Source organism: Anas platyrhynchos, chromosome 6 (genome assembly GCF_047663525.1).
Source record: "Anas platyrhynchos isolate ZD024472 breed Pekin duck chromosome 6, IASCAAS_PekinDuck_T2T, whole genome shotgun sequence".
Taxonomy (NCBI): Eukaryota; Metazoa; Chordata; class Aves; order Anseriformes; family Anatidae; genus Anas; species Anas platyrhynchos.
Window position 1 is genome coordinate 19732254 of NC_092592.1, and position 17483 is coordinate 19749736.

Sequence of the window (17483 nt, forward strand, 5' to 3'; positions counted from 1 at the left end):
GTTATCTCACCCTGACCTCCTTAACCTCAATGTGAGCTGCCCTAGGGCATCTCAGTTTAATTGGAGGTGCCTTAACTTTTAACTAGCCCCACTAAGAGGTGCCTCACTTTAACAGTAAAACTAACCAGTTTTCTAAGATTCCAGTCAGTTCAGACTTAGTCCTGTCTGCTGAGCTATTGTATTTGGATGTTACTAACACTTAATGCATTCATTAGCACAATGACAGAGGCAATTTCTTTCCTCATGTCACTCTCCCCACACTCCAATGCTAGCCTACCTTATCCTGAGCTATCTCAATCAGATCAGCCTCCCTGAACTACTTTGCTCACCTGATTAGATCTGAGCTGCCATCCCTAATCCCTGACTCCCAGACCTATTTTATTCCAGTCTGCGCTACTACAAGTTACCTGATGTCTCCTTATTTGCTCAGAGATGTCTTTAAGTGTCATGGTCTGTTTTGATCCATTCCAAGATCCCCCAAACCATCTCTAGCTGAGCCACTTCAGTATTAGATTGGTCTTTTCTGCAGGAAAGAGTGTATATAACAATAGAAATTAAGATGCCAGTCATGTCAGGGTTCTGGAACAAATCCTGCAGTTCCATTCCTCTCCACCCTTCCTAATCTTTTTGCAGGGCCATGTATCTCTCGCTGCCAGCTCTGAGACACTGAATCATAAGAGAAGAGCACTTTGTTATAGCTTGACATAGGCTTTGGCTCAGCTGGTCATATCACTAAAAGGATTTTGTCTCTGATTAATTTCAACTTGTCAGTAGAGGTCTCTGAGCAGAACTAAGGAAGTGGCCGCCCTGTATGTTTCCGATTAAATACAACTTCTCAGAAGGTGCCTGGAGATCCATCAACAACCTTAATTAAATCCAACCAAATTGATGACAGCTAATCATTAAGGGAGTGGCACTCTTGGGACAATGGGTGAAGAGTGGGTATGCAGGGATGGTATGGGGGACAGATGGCTGCTTGTCTAACACAGCAAAGCCTGTTTAAACAGTGATGTCCCCGATGGCAGTGTACCAATTCAATTTATTCTGTTCCTAGCCCTTAAGGAGTTATTTGTTCTTCCACCATCTACTGTTTCACAAGCCAGTTAAAATTACCTTCTGTCAAGGTATGACTGGAGATTTTTTGCTCTGATTCTCCAAGCAGTTACATTTTGGAGACCATTTCCAGGCAAAACAGTTCATTCTTTTTTCTCCCCAAACATACACTTCCATTGTTGCTTGGCTCTTAAATTGTTTCATTCTACTTACCATCAAAAATGACCCATAAAACAGTTCAGTTCGAAAATTACTACAGTAAAAGAAACAGAAGTGTTTTTTTTTATTATCATTACTTTTTCCCTGAAATGGATTGCTGGATTTTTAACCTTCCATTGGACTTTTATTACTCCTTTCTCAAATTTCAAGATGCCATAAACTTATCGTACTTTTTCAAGTCAATTTTGAGACACAGCATCAATAGAATCTGCTGCTGTTTCATATAAGCAGTTACGAGGAGACAGCTATTTTTAGAACATTAATGCTAGCGAATAAAGCTGTCTTGGCAGCTTTGAAATCCTCCCTCTAGTCACACAGTAAACAGGCAAAATGCATGACAAGCAGTGAAGTGACTCACCCTGGCTGGTAGAGGCTTGCCAATGGGTTTACAAGGGTAATCTCTTTATCACCTTAGTATTTGATATCTTTGCTAAAATTCCTGATTAGTCTCAGTTGTGTTTTCATAAATATGGGCACCTGCACAGTAAGAACAGGATTAACATAGGGGGTTGTATACACCGCTCAGTCTGAGTATCATGTAATCCTCCTAGTAGTCACAACACAAGTGATGACATTCAGCCATTATCAAGCTGGTTTGGATTTAAAGCAGTGAAACGAGAAATCCACAAATAGCAGTCAAGAACTTACATAATACCTTTCTCCAAAATATTAATAGTTGCTGCAGTGACCTTCCTCCTTTACTGAATCCGGATATTTGCATTAGTAGAAAGATGACTAGGATCATAAACTGAATTCACTTTGGCTAAAGCTGGCAGTAGTCTTTAAATGTTACAGAACAATCCTTTCAAATGAATGATTATGTAGATCAATCTCAAATTCTTTATTCCTGAAATAATTCAGTCTTAAAGACACGCATTCTCAGAAAGAACACTTTGACCAAAGAGAAAGAAGAAAAAAAGAAAATAAAACCAGAAAAAATATATATAAAAATTAGAATCTAAGATTATCAAACAGTTACAAATATTGCACTTATAAGGGAGTATTTGTAGGGTAGTGGATATTCTTATTACAGTACTGGTGTAAGGTACAAGCAAAGTGGACAGTAACAAAATGCATATGCCCTTCTAGGCTATGAAAGCCAGCTACTCCTTCTGCCTCCTCCAAAAAAAAAAAGAGAGAGATGAAAGCAGAATCCTGGTGGGAAGAACTACCATTATTCAGCATTTTTTAGTCCTTGGTGTCCAGAGAAGCAAAGGTTGGGAAGGTCAGTCAGCAGCCCAGAAAAGAACTGCAGCCACAACTCTTCAGCCAGCTGGGAAGATTAGCGCTTCTCCTGCCACAGAAGAGTTTCCCTGGCAGGTACAGAAGTTATTCATACTACAAACTGGAAGAAGCATTTTAACCTTAATACTTGTGCACCCCTTACAACAAGTAAAACACATTTAGTATACAAAAAAAAAAAAAAAAAAAAACACTTTATAAATCACAAACATTAATTGTGACATATAGGAGAAGATACAGGTAGAACAATCTATTATTTCAAGAAAAATTCTGTAGGTACAAGAGAAACAAAGTTTGGGTGAATGTCATTGCTGTAGATTGGTACCTGATATTCATTACCTTCTGCGAAGTTCACCAATTGTGAGACTGCAAAAACAGTTAAATCTATGAAGATGGTGACTAAGAAGAGAAAGCTGTTGAAGTTGGCTTGTGACTAACAACCTCTAAGTTGTATTCTGAAAGCTTTAGACAAAAAATAAGCAAACATTTGTAACAAAGTTACTTTATATCTATGCTACTTTTATACCAGCATTAGGAAGGAATGTTGCAATTAGAAATACTCGTCTTTGGCAACTGTCACAAAGCTCAAAGCAACAGCCTTCTGTAGAGGAAAAAAGACTGTAAAACAAAGAAACAAGCTTGTTGGACTGGGGGATACAATGTACTGAATACAGATAATAAACAATGGTGAAGGAATACTGGTGGTAAGGGTTTTGAATTAATTCATGAAGAGTACCAAACAGTAGGTTTTTATCCAGGTTGCTAGCTACTCTTAAGTTTGTACACCGTATCTTCGACTTGACAATATGAAGATACTTGATCGTATCTTCAGTTGACAATAGTATGTTCATTTTGCTGTGAAGAAAGGTAAAGTGAGGGTATAGGACCCCGTTAATCAAAAACTAAACAAGTGTTATGATACACAGATGGTTGCTATTGATACTTAATACTGTTACTCCTGTAAGGACGATACATTAAATTCATCATGTCTAATTCTGGTAAAAGCAGAAAAAATATAAAAAAAAAAAACAGATGGGACTTGGTTGTTTGTCCCCCACTTCCAGATAATCTGCTTAAATTATAGGATAAAATAGCAAAAAGCAGAATGTGCTAGCACCTGGAATTTTTATTTTTTATGTTTAGTACAAAAAGCAAGATCAGAATTTCTCCTCCTGCCTATCCCAACAAAACTTGGATCAGAAAGGGTTTTGAGATATCGGTAATTAAAGACAGTCAAAGGGACCTGAATGATTTTCTATACAAATATGTGAAACAAAGAGAATCTGAAGTAACTCAAGACAAATTCAAACAATTTATTTAAATCTCACTAAGCTGTTCAGTAGAAGTTCCTATTCAGAACTAATGCAGCCTTAATTTGTTTTATCTTAATTTACTTCTCAAGCACTGTGACCACTTTAATCCTGAATACACCTATCTACAATCTTAATCTGATTTGAGTAATCTACTTTAAAAATTAATTCAGATAGATTCACTTAAGTATTCCTATACCCTGAATACCCGAAAAAAGGAATATAAACTGGTGAAGGCATTTTGGCTGAAGAGACATTTCTTCTTATTATTATTATAGAAGGGAGATTGTAAAAAAGCAAATTTCTCCTTATTTTATACAAAAAAATCAGATGCATATTTTATGCTAAAGTCGTGCACTTTCCACATCTGCATGAACACAGCAACAGTTGTAGATCTGCTCTGTTCCAGTGCCCGTATTTTAACACTGCAACACTGTGGTATCATCTGAGAAGCACACACTGGGATGTATATCGTTACCTATGCTAGTATTGTATCTATACCTAGAATATTATGAATTTGAGAAAAAAAATAGATTAAGTGATCCATACACAGAAAAGCAACAGATAATGGCTTAATTAAGGACAGAATGTGAATGCAGCCTGGTTCTCTACTTTTACTAATAGGCTTCAGGCTTGCCCTAGCAATGCATGAACTACCTTATAAAAATCAGCTAACAACAAGGATTCTACACTTTCATTACCAAAAATTTATCTTAGGCATGGATAAACTCTAGCTATTTAGTCAGTAGTTACTTCTGAACAGGGGGGGAGAAATGGGGAAAAAAAAAATACTATTGTATCATTACAAACATTGCTGCAGTGTGACCTGTGATTTGAAATCCCTCACGCTAAGGCAACTCATCTTCCTCCAGTGCAAAATCAATTTTTTCAGAAAGGTACCAGCATACCAGGGAACAGGGGATTTTATTTATTTTTGTAAGAGATACAGGCTATGCAGTAAAGAACATTTATGTGTCATCACTTACTTTTAGGAATTCCAGTCACAGACCAGGATCATAATGATTTAAGATTAGGTATAGATACAAAAACAATCTCACTGCTCTTGATTGTGATCATCCACCTCAGTACAGAAAGACTGCATGGTTTGTATCCAGACTGTAGAGACTATTGGAAAGGCACCATCCTTAAAAAGTATTTGTCTTTGCAGAAAGCTGCAGATACAGAAAAAAAAAAAAAAAAAAAAAAAAAAAGAACAAATCAAAAGCCCCTGAACTGCTGGCATTAAGAAGAGAACAAGAAGTCAAGATTATAGCTGGGATTTCAGATTTTATGGAAACTTAGAAGCACCAAAGCATACTAATTCTACTGTGGTTCTGCACAATACCTTTCAAATACTTGGTTGAAAGTTGTGAGTTAAATAATTTAGTCTCTCATCCCATTGTTGCACCTGGAAAGTTAGCAAAATAGGAAAATTAGCAAAATTAGCAGAAAGAAAATGACCTGCCTATAGGTATCCAGTTACCCTGAAAAAGCAGGAACATTTGAGGCACATTTACTTGGAGAGAAAAGTCTTTATTGCTGCAATTTCATAAGGCACAGCTGCTCTCCAAGGACATCAGTCTTTTATAATTCCTTTAATAGAAAAAGTATTTGTTAATAGCAGGTAATAGTAAACTTTTATTGAGGAGAGTAAGTGGTGAAATATTTATTTAAAAAAAAAAAAAAAAAACAATGAGGATTTTGGATATAAAAAAGCCCCTGAAATAAGTTAGGGTACTTGAGCAGTCTGAAAACATCTTCCTCTGTAGTCACAGAAGCCACAGAGAAACTATACCAAATGCAAAATGAGAGTAAACTCTTCTTGTGCATCTTATGTAGACACCTGTACTTCAAGAGCACCTTCACACCACAGAGCTGAAATTCAAATAAAAGCAGTTGCTCACATCTCCAGAGATGAAATCCAACGACAACAGAGAACTACTCACTTCATGCACCAGAAAAACAGTGTCTGCAGGAGGCTTTTCTCCTACTTCAAGGCAAACATTTGGAGTGAAGTAAGAATTCTCAGTCTCAACTTTCAATGCAGTTTTCAGATCAAGCTCTTGTAAAGATGGGTCAGTGTTGCCTGGTCCTCTTGAGAAAAATCTCATGCATATAATCCCAAAATCTTCCCTGATGCGACTCATTCCGATGAATCATAGCAGTAAGGGCCTCACCCTGATCCAGGCTTTGCCAATAATCCTGCAGCCACATCTCTTTCCAACTGAAACACAAAAAGAGACATCACCATAAACCATTAAAAAAACAAAAGGGTCTGCAGCTGTAATAGCAGTAAAACCTTTTTTTTTCTTTCACCTAGGAGGAAAACAGGCCCAAGGTCATGACAAAATGTGTTGTTTATGTGCCATTGCGCTCCAACTCATTTAAAGGAGCTTGCCATGAGAATTCACTATGAAAAACAAAGTTAATATTAGCTTCAGAGTATTTTAGAAATACCAGCATTAACCATAGAGTTAGCCAAAGCAACTAAACTATTCATTGTTGAGAATAAAACCTTGTATTAAAATAAAATCTTACAGAGTCCTCATATGATTTTAAGAGTAGCTTTCCATGGCCAGTATGCATATTGCAGCAGTTAGACTAGGAATCAATCTTTTCGGACAAAACATTTAACAACTACAGAATTACAGCTAGTCATTACAAGCTCAGGTAATGCACAACAGAGAGAAAAATCTCCATGTCCCTCAACTGACTTTCTTCTTTATCTCCAGACCATGTGGCTAAGTACATCATTTCTTTTTCAATGCACATATTCTTGAACATTTCATAGCACAGACAATGTCACAATTCCCGTCCCATTCATGATCTGGTGGACTACTGCTCTCATTTGTATTATATTGAGGTATAACAATAATTTAGCTAATAATTAATATCCTTCCTTCTTATGATTAACTGATTATCTTTTCTCCATTACAGCTGCTACCCAGCCATATCAAACCATCACACATTCCAGCAAGAAGGATCAAAGGTTATGTTCTTTTTAATTTGTCCATGAGAGTTGCCCAATACTTGTTAATTTATCTACAGAACTTTTGCTTCTCCTCCTAGTCACAGAAAAAAGTACAGTGCCTTCCACATTCACTCTAGACACCATATATTAAAGCAAGCATGACTGCACTGCCCAGAAGCAGATCTCACCCGTTATACTGGGAACAGCAAAAGAAATGCAGAACGCACATCAGTGGGACTTTCATTGTGAAGCAGCACACAACATGTATGCCATAAGAATTAGTTTTTGGGAGTCAACAGTGTCATCTACAGTGGGACGTTTCTGCAGAGTACACCAACAAAGACCTCAAAATAAAGCTTTTAACATCGATTACCATGTGAAGGATCACAGACTGCGACTTACTTCTGCATACAAAAAAGTCTGCCTACAGGTTCTTTTGTAAAATGAATCACTTGGACATACCATGAGATCATGCTACTTAACAACTAAATTCATTAACTTCTGTTCAAGGATTGCCAATATGAGTTATATGTTTTTTAGAGCACACATTAGGAAAGCAAGTATACCAGCATATGTCCTAGACACAAGGATAAGAGGCAGCAGGTAACAGAAAAAATAAAATGTTCTGCAGCTGAATTCTATGGCAACACTGAAATAAATTCCAATATCCAAGTGAACACTTTGTCAAAAACATTAAATGAACACGACATTTTTCTTTTTACACTGCTCTTATTGTTTTTAAGAAACAAATTTTACTCTGATTCTGTAGCTTGAAAAAAAAAAAGGTATACCAGGATGAACAGGACTGCACAAATATTCTGAAATTATCAACTACATCCACTGAAACACTATGACCATGAGCTAAGGATCTATCTTAATATTGGTTGTTTTTTAAATTCTATTGCAAGGGACACCTTACACTGGCAAAGGTAATACCCTTCTAAGCTCTTTTTCTCTCATCCTAAATAAACTGTGACATCAACATAAAATAGAACTAGCAAAACTATGATGGTTTCAAAGTATTTCTTTATCAAAGGCACACTGGCTTCTCTGTTCTTGAGAGGATAAAAAAAGAATGCGATACTGCAGATTAAAACTGTTTAGGTAACTAGAAAGGTGCTGTCACTTAGTCTTTTTAAATTTATCCTTGCAAATTCTCTGCCTTTAGAAAATGAATCCATATCACGGAAACAAACAAAACATTTCTCTTCACAAAGGTGATGAGAAACCATTATCCAGTCCAAGAATAATTGCAGGTTCCAGTTCCTATTGAACAGATGTTCCAATCACAAGGAGCACCGGAACTCACTATTTTTTTGTACAAAGCAGACAAGAATTCAATAGATCATAGCTAACAACCTGTATCCTAACACATACAAATGGTTATTCCACAACATTTTTTACATTTATTTTGGTGTGAAGCCCAGAAGTCCAAACACAAGTGAGGCTGAAAGCATAAGGATCTAGGGAACACATCTCCACACTCTGAGCTAAGGACAGCAAGGTGAAGATAATAATTTGCTCTGGCTACATACGCTCAAGAGAGAGATTCTGTTAATTCAGCACATTTGTCAACACTAGAAACAAATTACATCCGTAAAATAAGAGTTAAAGCACATACAGATGTGCAGGGTAACCATATTGTAATTAGGTACTAGTTCTAAAAATATAGAGACTTTAATTGCCTCTGTTATTTTCTGTTCCAGAAGCCTCCAGAGCCCAAAGTCACCCTGTATGTTTATAGTCAGACTTTATATATTGGTTATGAGACAGAAGCCACTGTACTTCGCTGGAAATCATCTTAATCGTACCTCCGAAGGTACATAAACATTTACTTTTTTGGAGACATCTTATGTCTACAACAGTGGGAAAACAACATACTATGGTTCAGCGAGACACAGAAACCTCCATAGCATGCAGCTGTATCTTCAGTTATGGACCAACTGTACAGAACTCCTTGCTGATAACGACTACACAGAACGATGGAGTATCTTAATTTGTACGTAAGTCACATAGACACCCATGCTATGTCTTCTAAGGTATTTCTCTACTGCCATCTGCTGCTCAAGGAAAAGAAAATTTTTGAACAAGTAGAGAACACTCACTTTTATGGACTTTTATGGACTATGCAGGACACTGCACAGCACGTTATAAGGGAAAAGCACATTTTGCTATCAAAACTGAAAAAGGTATTGCTATATAAAAGCTCCAATAAATAAATCAGCCAACAGAAAACAAGAGATTAAAAAGGCATTTATCAGATAATCCTAGAATTTTCAGGCCCTTTTTACCTACAAGTATAACTTATCAATTACTCAATGTGATAATTATTTCTATTGTGAAAAATGCTTTTTAGTGAAAGACATCATATGTTTTGTGGAATAGGAATTTCCTAAAACAAACAAACAAAAAAAACACCACCTGAATTACCTCTGTCTTATTTTCCTTTTTTTCATTTCAGTTGGCCATTTTTTGAAAGCATCCAAACATATGAAGAAGCAGTTCCCTGCCCTTTCTTCCAGTTACAAAATGTTTCATAATTTTGTGGATGGATAACCTAACAAAAACTTTTTTAGAGCTTTATATCCACGCAGAATTTATTTCTAGGTTACGGAGTACTTGAAATGATGGAGTCTACATTTTCATCATCTCTCTAACATTTTAATGCTCTCAAGTGGTTCAATACCTTGGTCTACAGAAGTATTAACAAAGCTCTCAACTGATATAAGCCATGATAGAATATATTAACAACTTCTTTCTGGACAGGACATCAGATCTTTCCAGTATTTTCAAAAAGTCATTAATACTACAGTGGCACTAACAGCTGAAAATTAAAATCTTCGGTAACAGATTGGTAGCTATTGAACATACTGCAAGAAAGCTACAGCTGAGGGTTTAGCTTTATGATGGCTCAGAGAAACTGAATTGCATACGTTTGCATAATAGTCTAAAAGGACAGGAATCATTGCAGTTAAAGTGGAGAAAATGACAAACCTGGGGGATCTAGACATGTTATGCTAGTAATATGAACTATGAAAATCAAGTGCACTGTACTGGAAAATACTTGTCCTGGAAAACACTTGTCCTCCAAACAAACAAAAAGAAAAGGAAAGGAAAGCCAAAGGCAGACAAAGGATAACCAAATCACACAAGGTCACAGATCATTTGAACATATTACTAAGGGTCTCTCACATTCATCATTAAGCCACTAACCAACATTACCATTCAAGTCTCTTTTTCAGCTTCAGTGTCACACAACATGAGAACAACCATGCCGCCCACAAGGCATAATATGAATTGTAACTGGAGATGTATTAAGAGATCCTTCAAGTGCCAAGCATCATTGAAAATTACAGCTGCTATTATTTAAAGCTTTTTTCTTCAAAAAGCATAATACTGGTACATTACCTGTCTCCTCCAGAGAGGTCCTCAACACTTCCAAACCCAGGGGTTGGCATAGGGCATCCCATGTGCTGGAAATGAGCTACGCGAGGCCTAGGAGCTGGAACTTTCCCACGAGACTTTTTGTGTTCCTGCTCCTCTTTGATCCGGGCGTTCTCCCTGTCACAGACGAAACACTCGAAGCCATTCAGGTAGTTGGGCAAAGTCATGTCATTCACACCCCACTCCCGCCTCTCCAAGGTCTCTAACAAGAACTGGTTTTTGATTCCCCCGGGGTTTTTATACTCTAGATACTTCATGTATTCCTCTCCATTCTCATCCAGGAAATGAAGATACTTAGCCAGCTCTTGAGGGCTTTCAAAGTCATCTATAAGAATGATGGAGAGGTTGTTTGGCATCCAGTCCCGTACAGATGGGGAGCCTCGGTATACTGGGACAGCGCCCAAATGCATTGGACGCCACAGCTTTTCTGTCATGTAGTCATTACATATGGCATTCTCCAAGGCCAGGTGAAACTTGTACCTGGCAATAAAAGCCATAAATTCGGAATCTTCTGTAGTGGCTGTAGAAGTGTCTTTCAGTCGCTCACTGGGAAGCTCACGGTTATGCAGGCACTTCCCGTAAGAGTCAACCTAAAATAACAAGTCATCTTTACAAAAGGATTTTTTGCCCAGAGATTGTAGTCCTTATAAAATTCCTAATTTTGATCAGTTCCTAGCTACTTAGTTTAGCCTCACTTTCTCTCCAACTTCTTTCCATTTTGAGTACTCTAGAGTCACAGTTGTCCTTTAACAGCTGTAGAAGAAAATGAACGCTCAGCTTCAAAAGTAGCACAAACTACACTACAGATAAGGCAGAGGGAAACGCAGAAAAAAAATTAAAGAAAAATTGTACTTATTAGAGGATAGATCAGAAACTGAGAGATGAAGAAAGACATCCACCTTCCTCCATATTAATTTAAAAGTCATCTTTCTACTTAACAGAAATCCAGGGCTTTTCCAAACAGTGAATTCACACAGCTCCCTCAAATCCCAGAAAGTTGGCTAAAATATTTTCAATTTGTTAGACTGAAAAAATTTGATGGAGGGAGGTAGATAAAAATGAAAGACAGGATGCTTGATCTGGAGTCTGTTTTATACTTTGACAATGCAATTATATTTTTAAATGGTTTTGTCTTTTCTTCATTACTGAGCAAACGATGGAAAGAAATGAATCACTACCTTTGGAAACAGCAGAATTAGCTAGGAAAAGGATGTTTCAGATAAGGAGTAAAACCAGATGCTTTTTCCCTCATCTATTATCCTTCAGAATTTTTAAGAAAAAAGCATTAGACTGTTTTTCTACTCGAAAGAAACTGCATTATTTCAGTTCATGAAGCTACTCTCCATCAGCTGTGCCACAGCAGTGCAAATCACCATAGAATAACACAGTTCTACCAATGCAGGTGTGGAGCAGACTCTCAAAACACAGCAAATTTCTCATTACACGCTTATATTGTTAAATGCAGGCAAGGCTTGTAAACGGACAGCCTTCCTTTACGCTAACTTCAAGCTCCTGGGATCTCAGGAACTTCTAGCAAGACTGATCTCATTCAGGCTTAGTACAACTTGCGACTGACGCCAAGTCTGGCCAACTCCGTGACTAACAACTACCATCAGGCCTACCTACTGCCGCGTGGTGCAGTCTAGACCATGCTTTTGGGAGGCATACAACTAGTCTTTCTGTCCAGCTTGCGGTCGGCATGCTTCCCGTTACGACTCGCGTCTTGGCTAGAAACGAGGACAAACAAACCCCGTTAAAACGAGAACCTGCAGGCGGACGGGGGCGGCCAGGTGGTGCCACAGCCTCCCCGCACGGCACCCACCTGGATGTACTTCATGAGCTCCCGCACGTAGCGGTCCCTGTCCGAGGGCACGTCGCAGTGGGACTGCATGTACAGCACGGGCCCGTAGCCCCGCCGCCGCCACGCGTCCTTCTCGGCCAGGGCCAGCGGCGGGCCCCGCAGGTAGGCGATGCTGGGCAGCCACTGCAGGGTGAGCGGGTAGTCCGACTCCCTGCGGAAGGTGGCCGTGTAGTTGAAGAGGCGGATGCCGGGCGGGTGCGAGAGCAGGTAGTTGTTCATGGGGGACTCCTCGTGGAACAACGCCCACGTCTGGTGGGGCAGGCGGGGCAGCGGCGCCTCGTAGGCCCTGAAGTCGGTGCCGTAGAAGATGAGCGCCTTGGTGCGGCGGTGCCGCGCCACCCGCCGGCTGCGCGTGGCCAGGCAGGAGCCCCGCGGGCAGTCGATGCGCTCCGTGTCCCCGGGGAAGTGCGGGAAGAGGCTGCCGCTCCACCACAGCACGATGGGCAGCGCCTTGTTGCCCCGCGTGTCGTTGTTGCCCGGCCCGCGGTACGACGCCGCGGCCGCCACGACCGGGCCCGGTGGGCCGGCGGCCTGCGCCCAGCCCTCGGCCCCGCACGGCGCCTCGCCGCCCGCCTCCCCCTCCGCCGCCAGCACCCGCGGGCCGCCCCACGCCAGCGCCAGCGCCAGCGCCAGCCAGAGGCAGCCGGGCCCCCGCCGCGCCCCGCAGCCCCACATCGCCGCCTGCCCGGCCACGGCCGCCAGGAAACGGCCGCCGCGGCCCCGCCCGGAGCCGGCCTTCCGCCGGGAGCAGCGCGGGGAGCGGCCGCCAGGGGCGGCAGGAGCACGGCGGGGACCCGGGGAAGGGGCTGGGGGGGGGGCCCGCCAGGAGAGCTCTGCCCCTCGGAGGAGGGTGATGGGGGCAGCGAAATGTAACGCCAGCCTGCTGAGGTTGTTGTGAAGCCTCCCTGCCCCCAACGCCCCTGCACCTCACGGCGTGCTGCCAGCTCACCCAGCGATAGCAAAAACGCCTCCAGCTGCTGCTACGCGGCTCCGGCCCCAAGCAGGCACGCAGACACTGCAAGAAAGTACAGCGAGTGTTATCTCCAGCTGGCGGCCACAAAGGGCAAACAAAACATCGAGGAACAGAACGGGTGGCGGGGAGGAGCTACACCTCAGCGCAAAGGTCACGTAAGGTGCGCTTCTCTACCAACCTGGGATAACTCGATACTGAAATATTATCGGAATGGTAAATTGATATTTGTATTTAGACTACATTATAAAAATCTAACAGAACAGTTCTAGATTTGCTAGTAATAGAAATGATATAAGCTTCAAATTCGTTCCCTTAAGAGATAATTACAAGTATTGTGGGATCAGATCAAGTTTGATGTAGGCAATAAAGGACACCTATTAGTAGTTACACAAGCAGAGAAGCACTCTCTGTTTAAGGAACAGGCTAAAAATCCTGGAATATTCATGTTTTCTTCTGGGAAGGTTGGTCTTAACGCTGCTCAGACTTGATTCAGAAGCATTATGGTCATCATATGGGTGCAGAAAGACTGCCCTGCGTGCCACCCTCGTCAGCTCCACCACTCGCTCAGTCCCAGCACAACAGGGGCTCAATCCCAGTAGACACTGGCTCAGCAAGGCAATCTCCATACACACTGTACTACCACAAAGGTTCCTGCAAGCACAATTTACTCCAAAATTAATGTACAAGATGCACAAGGCCCATCATTATTGCAATGTATCTGTCCAGTAGTGGATTCTGAACATAATGCACATTCTGTAGAAGAGACTAATCTGCAAAATATTCCATAGCAAACTAAGAAATTGGATGTTTCTAGCAATGACCGTCTTGTGCTTTCATACACACTGTTGCAAGGTTAGCAATGAAGTGTACAGTATCAATGCTCTAGGCTACAGTCCAGTTGCACTGCCAGTTCAATCTGAACTTTATTTCTGCAATTAGTCAAAAAAAGAAGAAAAAAAATCAAACCCCAAGAAACAGGAGAAAAGAAAATCAGCTTCCCTGTTATCTTGACTCCAAAGTAGTAACTCTATTTCTCTGAAAAATGAAGACTGCAGAAGTCTTCAAGCTGGCCTTGTCACAAGGTAACAGCAATACTTTTCCAATTAGACAAAAAAAAAAAAAAAAAAAAAAAAAGAACAGAAAAATGAAGTCTTTGCAAAATGAAAGTTCAGAAGGGGCAGAAAATTAAAACCGTTCATCTAAGCGAAGTAATACTGAGATTAAACAGCACCTTTTGTCTGTTGGCTCTTGCTGAATTTCTTACTGCCATTCACTGTGAATAAGAAAAAAAAGACTGAACCTGGTCAGCAGAAGATTGGATTGTAAAGGACCACTTAGCTAGACTTCAGCCCTTCCCATTTCCTCCCTCCCGCAAAATACAGGGTTTGGAAAAATAAGCAGTGTTTATTTACTAACAATGACATAAAATACATCTTAATATATTTTTATTTCTTTACAAATTAAAAGATGCATTGGAAAAAACAAGTGAAGAAAACAAAAGGTTCATTTATGATCTCATTTCCACCCCCACACCCCCCAATATTAATACTAGAAATTAGTATTTGTGGAAGTCTGTGGTTGCTGAGCCTTATATTCCTGGGAAGTTGTTTTTTCCCCCCCTCTGGTTAAAAATCCTCTAGATTTTGGGCTGGAGGCAACACATGGAGTAAAAAGTCAGCCACATTCATACAAAAATGAGGAAGGTTCTGTCATTGTGAAAGTTCCTCCATTACAATTTCCATACTCCCCTTTCTCTGTAGTGATGGGAGGGAAGACAAACTAGCAGCATTAGAAGAAAAATGGATTTATATACACGCTACAGTATATGGAACTAAAACCACAATCAAATATTTTTCTGATCTAAACAAGGACTTTCTTTTGAGATGTCAAGCCCAGGTCATATCTCCTTTAATCCACCCACACTTTTTCCTCATACTTTTAGTACTATTGGTGACTCAAACTCCTGGGTATTTTAGGAACACTTGGTAAGTGTTCAAGCTAAAATATACAAGCCCCCTTTCAGAAGTGAATAATCAAAGCCCTTAGGATTCTGAATTTGATTTACACTTGCTCCCTTTTCATAGGAGTCTTCTCATTCACCCTTGCAGAATGGAGTGGCAGAGTGGCCAAAATGGATGGACTAATCTGAGGTATTTTAGTTTAACAAACAGGCTTATAAAAAGGTTTTGTGCAAGCTGATCGCTAGGCTGAATGGGGGAGGGCATAAACATCCAGTGATGAAACTCTTCACTACGGCCCCGATCCTTTCCAGTAACTGAAATCAGGTACTTGCCATACCTAATACAGTACAGTCTAAATCTGTTTTTGTATCCCCTTCCTTCTAATACAGGGTCCAAAGCAGTCTCAAATTCGCATCAGTAAAACTCAAATTCCTGCTTGTTTGCTATGATTCAGAATAGCGTGGTTGAAAATGGCCACCTCCTTTTCATCCAGTTCCCACACATCACCTTGTTTAAAAGTATTTTCTGCTTAACCGTAAGAGGCTTTTGTTCCCACCACCATCTGGATAGACAGGTAAGCTCTGCAGAAGAAGAGAGGCCATGGAACATGTAGGACATCACGGAGCTGTGCAATGAGAAGGAAAGGAGTCACCACTCACACGAACAGGAAGCTCTGACTCTACCCCTATGCTGTTCAGAAGCTAGTTATTGTTGTTCACTGAACTATTAATTCCTCCAGTACAGATCTGCACAGCAACTTATAGTACAGGGACGATTGTGGAAAGAAATTTGCCCTCCTGCCTCCTGGCTTACCACTTATTTCTTTTTTCAAGGATTTCTGGTTCAGACAGCCACATGATACATTTGTGCTCTGCAATGTCACGTTTCCCTCTAAAAAGAGAAAGAGGCAAAATGTTTGGCTGCTTTAGCTACCATCACCTGACATGCCTCTTGTCCTCCCATCCTGCGCATCCTCTTCACACTTAGAGCATGCACACGCGCCCATACAAACACACAGCAACTACCAGAAATTTTGAAGAGTTATCGCTTTTTCACCCAATGTTGAATCATGTACAGTGAACTGAAAAAAACTACATTCATTACAACAGGATTAGCGAGCATGGGGGGGGGGGTGAACTCCTGCCAAGCACAGGAAACAATTTAGATACAAGTAAAAGACCTGGTATCAAAGGCCTTTTTGTTTGTTTGTTTTTTTTAGCCCTCACCAGGAAAAAAGAAATTATCTCTCATATGGGACTGGGAAAGGTTGAAAGGATTTCTGCTTATGCAATGTGTATTAAAAATTATGGAATTGTACAGATTTCTACGTTGTCCTTTTTGAGGGCGCTGGGCCTTCTGATCAGGTCATTAGTGGAGGCTGAAATGTCACTGCTGAGTTCCAGCACCACTCCCTCCTCTAGCTCAGTAGCTGCCGAATCTCCTTGTGCATGTGACACAGGAAGTCCACATATGAAGCTCCCCCAGTCAGGCTCTTATCCTCCACCAAAAAGTGTTTGAAGAGCATTTCCAGCTTATCTTCTTGCTTCACAATTATTAACTGCAAACAAAAGCAATAGTGGATAGTTAACAGAACTAATGTTCCAGAGGAAAGAAAAAGAGAAAAAAATTAACTAGCTCAAAAAATCCAACAAAGATAACTAGAACCACTGCATATATTGCTTATGTGCTTTCACTTCTATAATTAAGTTGGATTAAGTCTCAGCCAAACTTAGAAGGAATTTACCGCATGGTATGTGGTTTGTGCAGTAGTATATTATGTCCGAAATAATTCTAGTTTCAGAACTACGTTAAACACAGAACTCCAAATCTAATACCTGAAGTTTTTTGAGATGCTTGAAAACTTATGTTTGAATCACAGTTTTAAGAGTAAATTCAGCATTAGCCTTTACATGAATAAGACTGGTATCACCTGCTCTGGTAAGAGTAACAGGGAAGGGGACTTAGAGCAATGAATGAGAGGCAACATTTTTACCTTCATGTAGCGGGATCTTTGCACCTGAAGCATGTCAACAATAGATCGTACTTTCTTTGAAAAGGGATTTTCCAAAACAGGCAGGGTATTCTGAAATTAAAAACATTCAATTCCCGTTAGACAAATAAATAGAGTGCAATTTAAAAGATCTCAGCAGTTTCACCGTATTATGTAACATTACAAATATATTTACCACCACTAGCATACCATTTATTTGACCTCAGCTAATTAAAAGAAAATAAAACATAGCAACAGAAATGAAGGTCAGTTTTCAGTCCCATTTATGTATCACCTGTTCTCCTTACTGTCAGTGGAAATGTGGCTTGTCAAATAAAGCCAGCCAAAAAAACGTCAACATGCCCAGATGAGGGATGTCTCCATTAGTTTCACATATCTGCGCTTCTCATTGTTAGTAAGAAGTAAATATCTTTAAATTTTTTCCCAACTTTCTTTCTC

The 17483-nt window shown here is 40.3% G+C and overlaps 2 protein-coding genes across 10 annotated transcripts in view; both read right to left on the minus strand.

The window, feature by feature from the left end:
* Positions 1-2684: 2684 nt before the first annotated feature.
* FUT11 (fucosyltransferase 11) lies at positions 2685-13153 on the minus strand. Of its 3 annotated transcripts, XR_011810355.1 has the most exons (5): positions 12062-13153; positions 10204-10829; positions 5771-6048; positions 5170-5232; positions 2685-4996 (listed from the first exon to the last, which is right to left on the minus strand). XR_011810355.1 is itself a non-coding variant. In XM_072040186.1 (3 exons), the coding sequence occupies exons 1-3, from the start codon at positions 12773-12775 to the stop codon at positions 5901-5903; spliced, it is 1488 nt and encodes a 495-aa protein (XP_071896287.1). In that variant the 5' UTR covers positions 12776-13153; the 3' UTR covers positions 5502-5900. The 3 variants fall into 3 exon arrangements, 1 of the variants encoding a protein (XP_071896287.1); XR_011810356.1 differs by lacking the exon at positions 5170-5232; XM_072040186.1 differs by lacking the exons at positions 2685-4996; positions 5170-5232 and having other exon boundaries at positions 5502-6048.
* A 1348-nt stretch (positions 13154-14501) lies between these two features.
* SEC24C (SEC24 homolog C, COPII coat complex component) overlaps positions 14502-17483 on the minus strand; it is a 33508-nt gene continuing 30526 nt past the window's right edge. For all 7 annotated transcript variants that reach the window (XM_072040173.1, XM_038181241.2, XM_038181242.2 and 4 more), the window contains 2 exons: positions 17028-17117; positions 14502-16592 (listed from right to left, as the gene is read on the minus strand). In XM_072040173.1, the coding sequence (XP_071896274.1) occupies positions 16452-16592; positions 17028-17117 (231 nt within the window). In that variant the 3' untranslated portion in view covers positions 14502-16451. The remainder of the gene's footprint in view (positions 16593-17027; positions 17118-17483) is intronic.

Bases quoted from the DNA above. Each gene is read 5' to 3' on its own strand.
- FUT11 (XM_072040186.1), bottom strand. From the start codon at position 12,775: ATGTGGGGCTGCGGGGCGCGGCGGGGGCCCGGCTGCCTCTGGCTGGCG. The intron at 10,830-12,061 runs GTGGGTGCCGTG...TTGTTATTTTAG, and splicing joins AGCTCATGAAGTACATCCAG to GTTGACTCTTACGGGAAGTG. The intron at 6,049-10,203 runs GTAATGTACCAG...TTTGTGTTTCAG, and splicing joins GACCTCTCTGGAGGAGACAG to TTGGAAAGAGATGTGGCTGC.